Raw genomic sequence first — 12,194 nt, 5'->3', positions numbered from 1 at the left:
CTTCTGTTTCTTTCCATATTTAAAGGGATCAAATTGGGGGGAAGTCCTTCTTCTTCATCAGGTGGGGCATAGACAGTTAGGAACAGACTTTCTAATAGTGATTTTGTATCAACCTTAGGCTTCCCAATAGCTTTCCTTTAGCCTCTGTCACCCAGTTTTTCCTGGAATGTTCTTCCCTTATACAACAACATGCAGTAGGAGACTGAAATATAACTCAGTGTGATTTCTTGTTTTTGTACTTGAGGATAATTATGGGGCTGGGGATATGGCTCAGTTGGTTGAGTGCTTGCCTCACATTCACAAGGCCCTGGGTTCAATCCCCAGCACCTCAAATAAGTAAATAAAGATAATTATGAATTTGAATGTTCTCCAGACTTGGTGGTGGTACTCTGTAGTTTTATTTGTTCTTCTTACTGTTCTTCATAGCAGGTCGATGTGTTATAAGATTTGTACTTATGCTAATGTCATTATTTAGCCCTCCACATATATATTTTTTTAAGGGAGAAATTTGCAAAATGGAACAAACACCATAGGACAAAGTATACCTTCTAAATCACAGTTTTGTTTCATTTAAATCACCGTTTCTTACTTAATTTTGGAGCTGTAGAGTGGAAAAATGCCCTCTGAGCAGGTCAAATAGGGATGCTTTGAAGATAATGCATGATTGAAATAGCAAAAATAAGAAAAGCACATTTTCCAAGAATACTTTATAAAATACCTATTAAGATAATACATTTCCACTCTATATTCTGTGTATTTAGAACAGGCTAATTCAACTTTAGGTTTCACAAGAGATGATTTTTATAGGCCTGCTGAAATTCTTTTTTAGAATTTGAGAACTTTTAATAATATTCTTTCTAATCTAGTTCCTTTAGAAACTCCAGGGGACTGGAAGTCTATTTTACTCCTTTGAAAGATGAACATATCAGCAATTAAATTCAAACCAGGCTCTCCAGGTTTTTAATAAAGATATTTATAGAGAGGTGAGTATAGTGTTGTGCTTCTAGGGTCCCTGCTACTCAGGAGGCTGAGGCAGAAGCAGGATCCTTGAGCCTAAAGGTTCAAGGCCAGCCTGGACAATATAGCAAGGTCCTATCTTTAAAAAAAAAAATTCTTTTTAAAAAATTTGTAGAATTGTATGTAATTTTGATAGTTTATCATAAATATTAGCCAAATCAGCTGAGGTGGTGCGTATCTAAAATCCCAGAGGGAGGATCACAAGTTTGAGGCCAGCCTGGGCAACTTAGCAAGACCCTGTCTCAAAAATAAAAAAAAAAAAAAAGAGAGAAAAGACTGGGAATGTAGTTCAGTAGTAAAATGCCATTAGGTGCAATCCCTAGTACCAAAGATAAATATTAGCCAAAGAACAAAATTTAGGTTACCATGAACACAACAAAGAGATGGCAGAAAAATCAAAAGAAAAATTTGAAGCCTCTCTAAAATCAACATACTAAAATACTCAATGCCTTAATTTTTATGGTGATGATGTGAACTTGATCTATATACTTACTAAATAATTTTGTTACCCTTGTCTGCTTGTACAAACAAGAATTATAGACTTCATGAAGAAGAAGAAGAATTGCTATTGCTAAATAACTATTTCGGGCTAAACTTAGTGAGTCAACATTTTAAAAGATCACTCAGGGCTACAGGGAAGCTCAGTGGTAGAACACTTGCTTAGCAGACATGAGGCCCTCAGTAATAGCCCCAGCACTGCCAAAAAAAAAAAAAAAGATTATTTTAAAAATATTTTTTGAAGAAGATGTGACTGTTTTTCTTTTCTTTTCTTTCTTTCTTTTTTCTTTTTTTAATTAGAGATGGTACTTATGGTTTGGGTACTGTCCAAAGCACAGGTGTGGAGGATATTTCTGTCATTGTCCCATTGTGTACATTGTAAGGCAAATATTCATTTATATTTACAAATGACATTGAAGAATAGAGCATCTATGCATAATTTTACTATCTTATAAAATGTCTGTTTTGTTTTTTGGAAACAACTCTACTACTGATTTAATAAATCTAAATACACACAACCAATTCCTTGTGTCAGGTTTCCAAATGTCACAGGTAAAATAAATAACTGTATCCATGTTTACTATGCTACTTGGCACACATTTATACAATTAGACTTAAAAACTAATAGATTAAGAAACTAATTTTTAATTAGATTAAAAAACGAATAGAACTGGACTTACCATAGAGGATTGCAAGCAGAGACAGTGGCATGACAAGTAGTCCCACTAGCATATCAGCAATGGCTAGGGACATTAAGAAGTAATTGGTGGCATTGTGCAGTTTCTTTTCCATGCTAACTGCCATGATCACGAGAATGTTGCCACCTATTGTCATGATTATTATCACCACGATTGAAATTGCTGGCCAATTTTGTACCCCGTCTGGGAATTTAAAGCGTCCACCATCGGAGGTATTGAAAATGTCAGTTACTATGGCTGCCACTGGACTTACAGAAATATCAAATTGCCAAACCAGAAGGCCAACTAGGTGCACACTGAAAATTAAAAAGAAGAAAAAAAACAAAGTCAATCAGTACATATTGTATTGCTTACATATGGATTACATATATATAATATATACTCATATATATATACTTATATATATATTGCTTGTGTATATATTTCTTAAACAAAATAACTGCGTCTCCTTCAACATCCATGATGATGAGGATTTCTGCCCTCTTAATGAAACCTCTGTTTCTTTCTATCCAAAGGATAGTTTTACCGAATGACTACTGAGTTAAGCACTTAGTTTATTGAAATACATATAGATAACTCATTTAATTTCATATAACAACTAAATGAGCTCAGTACTGATTTATATCTATTAGTAGATGAGAAGACTGAGGTAAAAAGAGGTTAAGTAACTTTCTCAAGCCAATTTAGCCAGTAAACGGCAGGGCCAGGGCCCATTGCAGGTCTTACTGATTTCAAACACTTTTAAACTTTTACTGCAATCCAAAACCACAGTATTATTTGATTTAATTGCCCTTCTTGGACTATTCCCTGAAGACCTTAAAAGAGCGTACTATAGGGATACTGCTACATCGATGTTCATAGCAGCACAATTCACAATAGCTAGACTGTGGAACCAACCTAGATGCCCTTCAATAGATGAATGGATTAAAAAATGTGGCATTTATACACAATGGAGTATTACTCTGCACTAAAAAATGACAAAATCAGGGAATTTGCAGGGAAATAGATGGCATTAGAGCAGATTATGCTAAGTGAAGCTAGCCAATCCCTAAATAACAAATGCCAAATGTCATCTTTGATATAAGGAGAGCAACTAAGAACAGAATAAGGAGGAAGAGCATGAGAAGAAGATCACCATTAAACAGGGTCGAGAGGGGGGAGGGAAAGAGAGAGAGAAGGGAAATTGCATGGTAAAGGAAGGAGACCCTCATTGTTATACAAAGTTACATATAAGAGGAAGTGAGGGGAAAGGGGAAAAAAAACAAGAGAGAGAAATGAATGACAGTAGATGGGGTAGAGAGAGAAGATGGGAGGAGAGGGGAGGGGAGGGGAGGGGGGATAGTAGAGGATAGGAAGGGCAGCAGAATACAACAGACACTAGTATGGCAATATGTAAAAAAGTGGATGCGTAACCGATGAGAATCTGCAATATGTATACGGGGTAAAAATGGGAGTTCATAATCTGCTTAAATCAAATGTATGAAATATGATATGTCAAGAGCTTTGTAATGTTTTGAACAACCAATAAAAGAAAAAAAAGAAATAAATAAACAGACAAAACCAAATATATATATATATATATATATATATATATATATATATATAATGATGACTTACTCTTTATATTTTGTAAAATTATTTTTTTTAGATTTTTTTTAAGGCAGCTGATAAGGGAATGAAGGGAGATTTTCTTAAAGGATCCAGTAACTGACAAGAAAATTGAAAGTTGCCTTTTTTTTGATCCAAAGTTAAGAAGGAATAAGTTGTCATCAGATCAACTTCAGGAAGGTATTCTAAAGAGGCACAGTAAACTGGTGGCATAGGACTGTAATCCCAGTGATTTGGGAGGCAAAGTCAGGAGGATTGTTAATTTAAGGCCAGCCTCAGTAATTTAGTGAAATTCTGTCTCAAAATAAGAAATAAAAAAAGGGATGGGGGTGTAGCTAAGTGTAAAGTACCCCTGGGTTCAATCTCTTTGAAAGAAAGAAAGAGATAGAAAAGAGGTACAATGGGTTTTGATGATAGTACATGTTGATTTCTTTTTAGAACTCTCCCTATCTGCTCACATTTGCAAAGTGACTGTATGTGGGTCAACAATCCTATCTCATATCCAAACTACTTACTCATGCACTTCTGATTGTTGACCAACATACAGTTCAGGCAATCAAGGCCACCCTGGGTAACATAGCAAGATCTCATCTATCAAACAAAAAGATATGTGTTATAGTTAAACTGTGATTGATATACATAAAATTATTGAAATGATGAACCAAATAAATAGAAAGAAGTTATTTGCTCTCAGCTTTAATTACTCTGTCATTGTATTTAGCATGTGGCCAATGTCCTGGTCATATGACCTTTAGGATTTTTTCGGCCAGTCACTTAACCTTTCAAAATTTCAATTTCTTCATCTGTACAAGGATGATCTCTATCACAGGTGGTTGTAAAAATTAAATGATATAATATACGTAAAATCCTGAAAACACTACCTGTGTCATAATAGGACCTCAATAAACATTAAGGTTTACCTTGTTTCTGCTTTCAAACTGGGATTTTTGTTTTTGTTTTTGTTGGTGCTGGGGATTAAACCCAGGACATTGCACATTACTAACCCTACATTCTACTACTGAGCTATATACCGCCAGCCTGTCTTCAGTCATAAAGGTATTTTATGGTTGCTATATATCCACTCATCTATATCAAAATTTGCCCAAAATTTGTCTTTATTTTATTTCAAGATGATATATATCTATGCATAACTGGGCTCAGATGATTTTTATTTATTTTATCATTGTATTGTATTGTATTTTGGTGCTCAAGAACTGAACCCAGGAATTTGTGTATGCTAAGCACACACTCTACCACAGAGCTACACCACCACCCACTTCAGATAGTGATTTTAAAGCCAGTGTCTTTTCTGGCCTAGCTGATGAAATACCTGCCCTACTGAATTATTTTTTTTTTCTCATTTCAATTAGCTAATGATCATGTCAAGTAGTCTCATGTGAAGTTGTGCTCAAATAATATGCTATATACTCAGTTGTCAGTTGTAGAACCACAAATATATGTATCCTTAAACCCAGAAAAATAAGGTCCCAGGAAAATATAAAGTCCAACTTCAAATATTCAAAGTCAATTTAAAACCATCTAATATTTTCACATGTCTCTAAAAATGGTAGAGGAGTACAGGACAAAATTGTACATAACAAAATTGTGCATGAAACAAACCACATTTAATTATTAATTTTGTAATTTGAATATCTTAGAATTGGGGGGGGGGTTGAAAAATACTTTAAGTAGTTGTCTTGCCTATCTCTACTGATCAAAAAATATTTTTCTTTTATATTAAAGAGTCCATGAAAGAAATACTGAATTACTGAGAAGTCATATAGAATTTAAATCTATCTGCTCTACACATTACAAAATAAATTGATGGTGCTGGGATAGATTTTGAAAGAACATTTACTTCAGTTTCCTGGTTTCAATTAAATTCAGTTCAATAAAGTCTTAATGAGCACCACTTATAGTCAAGGTTTTATGGTTTTTGTTGCACTTCCATCCTGTTTCTATAGTTTTATAATCAAGAATTGGCTTTATTATAATTAAACCTAATTTTTAATACTTATATGCTTAGTGAAATATATAAAGTCCTTCTACAAAGAAGAAATAATTTAGGTTTTGCTCCCTCACTTACGCTAAATGTTATTAAGCTCACAGGAATCTCATAAAATATGTATTCAACATCATAATTTCTCTCTGAACAATGCAAATAATTTACTCATTGCTACTAAAATTTTAATGAAAATGTAATTTTACACTTAGTAGATAAAAAGATAATTTCTAAGTCTGAATACATTTTAAATCTACTGAGCTTTGGCATGACATATGACAATGGAGTTTAATAGAAGAGATGAATGATCTCCTGTTTCTCTCAAGAGAACAGAAAAAATTGTATATAAATTTTTAAATTTCATAGTAGAATACTTTTAAGGCAGCCCTACATTTTAGCATATGGTTTTAGATACTCAGTTGGTATAGACTCAGAGAGGAGGAAGATTTGTTCTTTCATTTTTCCTTTTTTTTTAGGGCTTGAACCCAGGGGCATTTAACTTCTTTTTTTCCTCTTCTTTATCATTGTTTTTCATCTTTTCCTTTTTCTATTGTCTGCTCTAATTCTCTTGGAATCATGCATACTTGAGACTATCATCACTGTAATGCCATCCAAGATGGGCTACAATGACCATATTCTAGAGGATCCATGCTGATTTTTTTTTTTTAATTTGTAGTGGTAGATGGACAGCATGCCTTTGTTTTATTTATTTTTTATATGTGATGCTAAGGATCTAACCCAGTGCCTCACACATGCTAGGCAAGTGTTCTGCCATTGAGCCCCAGCCTCAGCCCACCATGCTGATGGGTTTTTATAGGATATGGTAAACTTTTCCCTGGGCCAGCTCCTTTACAGGAATCATAAAGGAGATCATGTAGACACAAGGAGCTTCTCAAAGGTATTGCTCAGAATTGACACTGGTTTGGATCTCTTTTTCTGTGCCCATTTCCTCACAGAATAGATTTTGGTTAAATCAAATACCCCTCTTATGTTGCATTCTATATACTTCACTACTGGGATTATATCAAGAATTCTCTGGATGGTGCTGTTTTCTTCTGTCCAGCTACATCCCCCAACCCTTAACCCTAACTTCTGACCTTTATTTTTGCAGTTTTATTCTTCACAAAATCAGATACTTATAAAGGCATTTTATTTTCTTGACTGCTCAGGTCATTCAGGAAGAAAAAGGAAAGAACTTTCCTCCTTTCTAAGTTTTATCCATGGAGAAACCAATCATGACACTTGAGATAATTTGAATTGAGAGTATCATCACCATATTATTTATTTGAGGACATGAACTCCAATATTTGATGAGAATCCAAATTATTGTCTTTTCCCATTTATTATATTTAAATAGGAAACAACCATAATATTAATCTTTTGATGTACAAGTCATTTACACACATTGAGTCAGATATTGCTGAGTGGTCACACAGAAGCATTTTTAACATCTTTAAGAAAGCTATTATAAAAGTTAATTTTATTTAAAAAATAGGTAATAGCGTCCTTACAGGAACGAGTGCACCGCGTTCCTTAGGTTCACCATGATTGCTTCGGTCTTTTAGCAACCACAGTTTAAAATTGAGGAGAAGAAATTAGAAGACTGTATTTATCATCTTCTCCTTTCTGGGGAGAGAAAAGAAAAGAAAAAGAAAAAGATTATTAGTTAAAAGTCCAAAGAACTTGTACAATAACCAATTAAATAAATTTAAATATACTTATTTAGTGATAAAAAACAGTCAACACTTAATTTAGGAAACAGGTAAACATGTTATACTGAAAGTGATAAAGAATGGAAAAGAGTAGATTTTTAATTTATTTATCATTACACAACCATCACAATTTTTCTAAAATTTCTTGTATAAACTTTATTTATATGAGGCTCTATTAAACCTTCTTCTGTTGGAGTACATATAGCTTCAAATCAATGTCTTAAGAAAGAAATTAAGAACATATCATTGAGTTGCAAAGCAATGGGAGAATGTATAATGTATAATTAATTAGCATCTCTGAAAGGTAAAGGTTTTTTGTTATAATAACATGGAAAACTAAAACAAATTTTAAAAGTTTTTATAAAGTAAACACATTTTGTACAACATTTGTAGTTTTCTTTTCCTTCAAAGACAAGCATTCTGCATTTACATGGAAAGTTCTATTTATATTTGTGCATTAACCATCAATGCTCTCCAGAGGGCAGCAACAACAGGTTTATGCCAAAATAAACGAATTGATCAAGTTTACTATATTAAATATAGCAACAGTCCTATGTACTAAACAGTTAGTAGCCAATAGTCATTATGTCACCATCAGAGCATATGGAGTAATATTGAAAATTGCAAACAAAGGGTCAGTTGCACTAACAATTGAAGCAAAAATCTCTAGCTTCTTTCGTGGAAAGAAATGAATACAAGACCAATGTAACTCCATATCATGTATGACCACAAAAATGGGAAGTTAGACTCCATGTATATGTGATATGTCAAAATTCTTTCTACTGTCATGTATAACTAAAAAGAACAAATAAAAAGTTTTTAAAAAGATGTGATAAGGTGGCAGGGGCACTAGGGAAGGATGGCATTACCTTAGATTAGTTAGAGGGAAGTGATAGGAGGGGAGGGGAGGGGATGTGGGGATAGGAAAGATAGTAGAATGAAACCAACATTATTACTGTATGTATATATGTGACTACATGACCAATATGATTCTGCAACATGTACACTCAGAAAAATGAGAAATTATATCGTATCTGTGTGTGATTTATCAAAGTGCATAAATGCATTCTACTGTCATGTTTAACTATTTAAAACAAATAAAAAAAATTTTTAAAAAGATATGATAACACATCTTCCAAGATAATCAAGAAAGAAACATGAAATTCAAATGTCTTACCAAAGAATTTCTTATAGGCTATTTTCAAAGTTATTTGTTGTATCATACAACCCAACCGAATAGTTACATAGTGAATTATTCATCACTTGGTACTCACTCTATTTGGTACATGAAAGTTGGTCAAGAGTGGACCAAAAGCAAATTTGCTGAGAATCTCTAGGGCTCTCCTTGTGAAAATGCATCTTTATGGAGTGGAACCTGTCACTATCCATCCTTACCTCGGCGTTGAAGAAATACGCATTGTGAATTCTAGTGACTAACATGGAGACACTTGGGTTTTTCTGCTTAGAAATTTCTAACTGGGAATAGTGTGGTTAAATCTCTGTTTTCTATTTTGTCTTTTCTCTATTTTCTATTTAGGATTTTGATTACATGCTCTTCCCACACCAAACATCTACCTATATTCCTTTCTGGGATTATAAAGCTATTCTAAGAGTCAGGACTGTGATGCTAAATTTGCACGCACTCAGCTGTCAATGAGAATTTTGGGGTATGTATGTGTGAGAGACAGAGACAGAGAGATAGAGAGTTGAATACTGAGAACGTGGCATAACAGTGAAAATCATCCATTTTGTCTAGTTTGTAAATGTTTTCAAGGCGTATGATAATGAAAATATGTCTTGATAATCTTTCTTTGGTGTTTTCTAGCTCCTTTCAGAAATTTGGAAGTAAAATTTCACTAGAACAAACTGCATCTCCCTATGTTTCCCATCTCATTTAAAGAGCACTGTTTTTCTAATCATTTTAGCTATCAATTTAATGTTTTTCTCTCATCTTTATCTCTCAGCATTCACTTTTCAGTTCTGTTAGTACTAGTACAAAGAAATCTATCTCAAAACCATCCCCTAGTACAGCAAATACATAAAATATGGCCTCCTAGTATTTAGGAACTCAAAATATTTTGTGGAAGTAAGTGATATCAGTCAGACTGTTAGGCCAGTTTTGGCCCATAAAATCCTGCCAGACAATATATAAATCCTTTTTTTTCTGGAAGGCCTGGAACTAAGTGATAGAAAAACTGGTAAGGAAGACCAATAAATATCAATATTCTTTACCCTTTTTCTTTTTAGCTCTCAAAAAATATCTAACTCCTTCTCTTTTCCTAATGCTAAAGTCATGAAATGGTTTTTGATATTTATTTTTGAGGTATCCAAAAGTGTTCAAAGATTGAGTAAAATATTCTGTGTGTTAATGCACTGTAACAAAACAATTGAAATTGTATTTTCCATAGCTTGATATGATAATCATCTCATTAAACAAAGTATTATTACCCATATTCTCAGCCATGGTAGAATCCCATTATTGTTACTCAAAATATTATATTCTCTTAAAAATTAACCAACTAATTGATGCTTTTTTACATTTTCCTGGGAAATATAGACAAGATTAAATAGATTAAAGATTAAATAGCAAATATTTGTTTTTCTAAGTGTCAATTTCATTAAGAGCACATAATAATCACAAAAGTCTATTATGTACATAGATCTCCAATTTACTAATGAAAATGTTTTTTCTTTTTATTAAAGTTTGTATTCTCTTATTTATTTCATTTTAAAAAGATTTTTTTTTTGATAGAACCAAAGATGAAACCTAGGACCTTGCTCATGCTAGGTAAATGCTCTATCACTGAGCTATAACCCCAGCTGCAAATTTGCCTTTTTTAAAAAGTTGATTTGGGCTGGGGATGTGGCTCAAGCGGTAGCGTGCTCGCCTGGCATGCGTGCGGCCCGGGTTCGATTCTCAGCACCACATACAAACAAAGATGTTGTGTCCGCCAAAAACTAAAAAATAAATATTAAAATTCACTCTCTCTCCCTCTCTCTTTAAAAAAAAAAGTTGATTAAATCTGACAGGAAATGCTTCTGAACTGATTGTAAAAGTTTAGGAATATAATACGACAGGAATAAATTATATAAACTATGTAACATAAAGTATTCTTTGTTATATAATTTCCCAAATAACTAGGTCAGTATGATATTTTGCATTGAGAAATGTTCTGTAAGTAATTCTACAAAAAGGGAAAGGCATGAAAAAATCTTGTAAGCCTTGGATAAGGTCTTTTAATAAGTGACATAAAAAAACACTCTAAACTTTCTGATCTGCATACCTCTCAGACTCCAGTCTTTTATAATGGAACTCTCAGAGCTGTACAAACATAAAAAGAATACCTATATTAAATTTGAGGAAAATTTGAATTTTATAAAATGAAAAAAAATCACTTGTGAGAGAATTGACTAATTTTTAGTGAGAATTTAGAGGACTCATATAGAAACTGTTAAAATATATAATACAGGGCTAAGGATCTGACTTCGTGGTAGAGTGCTTGCCTAGCATAAGGATGTGGTTAAATACCCCCGGGTTCAATCCCTAGGCCCAAAGTCAAGAGATCCTACTTAGGATAAAGGAATAACTATTATTTTGTCTAAATTGTCTCTGGAGAGGATAAAAGTTTATGACTTTCCTGAAAACCCTGAACATTTCCTTGCATCCTCTAAAACTGACCATTTAGAATTCATTTTTACCTTTACCTTTCCCCACTTTGGTATTGAAGAAATATTGGGCATGTTTCGATCATACTTTATTTTTAAAAGTTATATATAATTTATATAGATATGCATATATATAATTTATATATATGTACATGTATTTGATAGACTTTTATTTTGTTTATTTGTATGTGGTGCTGAGAATTGAACTCAGTTCCTCACACACTTGCTAGGCAAGTGCTCTACCACTGAGCTACAACCCCAGCCCCCACATTTTCTGTCCTTAAACTGTTTTTTAGTCATTCTTATCCAGACCTGGACAAACATAATATTGAACTGTTTAAATAGAAAGTGTCAGCATTTTTACTGATGCTTTAACAAAAATTGGACAATATGGACTAACTCATGAAAGATAGATTTTACACTAGATTTCTAGAAATTTCATAAGTTCATCTTAGTGATATGGCAGATTATTTTCTATCATACTGAAGAGATTAATTCTGAATATGTAGTCAACAGAAGATTCCTGGCTTGCTTTTTATAATAAAGCATTTAAGAATTTGATATGCAATATTATCTATAAAAGAGGGGCTTTTGTCAGTTTTCACCATTCAGAAATTATGAACTCATAATTCAAAATTTTTCCCTCTAGATATTATACCCATTGAGCTTATAGCAGATGGCTATATGAAAAATGAATTAGTCACAAATGTTCAGAATAGTCCTGGAAAGATAATGTTAATACAGCACAGATTTATGATAAGTTTGAAAATACTCTTCTAATTCAAAAATTATCCTTGGGACTAATGAATATTTCAAGAATGTTCCTTTCCATTTCAAATGTACTCTAGAGATTATCTCACAAAAAAAGCAGATTTGTCATAGTAAAAACTCACCTTTGCCAAATATAATCAAATCAGATAACTATTTATGATTTTGGTGGAAATTTTCCTGATTATTATTATTATCATTTAATATTTTTTAGTTGTAGATGGA

At 32.9% G+C, this 12,194-nt stretch overlaps 1 protein-coding gene across 1 annotated transcript in view; it reads right to left on the bottom strand.

Annotated features, from left to right (window-relative positions):
* The window catches only part of Htr2c (5-hydroxytryptamine receptor 2C), a 235,278-nt gene that overhangs the window by 105,444 nt on the left and 117,640 nt on the right, over positions 1–12,194 (bottom strand). Inside the window, exons 3-4 of the mRNA XM_046420878.2 lie at positions 7,335–7,449; positions 2,196–2,509 (exon numbers count right to left, since the gene is read on the bottom strand). Of these exons, the coding sequence (XP_046276834.1) occupies positions 2,196–2,509; positions 7,335–7,369 (349 nt within the window). The 5' untranslated portion in view covers positions 7,370–7,449. The remainder of the gene's footprint in view (positions 1–2,195; positions 2,510–7,334; positions 7,450–12,194) is intronic.

Source organism: Marmota monax, unplaced genomic scaffold, assembly GCF_021218885.2.
Source record: "Marmota monax isolate L192 unplaced genomic scaffold, Marmota_monax_Labrador192_F-V1.1 WCK01_AAM20220418_F8-fsc00050, whole genome shotgun sequence".
NCBI lineage: Eukaryota > Metazoa > Chordata > Mammalia > Rodentia > Sciuridae > Marmota > Marmota monax.
The sequence above is the reverse complement of the archived record's forward strand: the minus strand, read 5'-3'. Positions and strand labels throughout refer to the sequence as shown.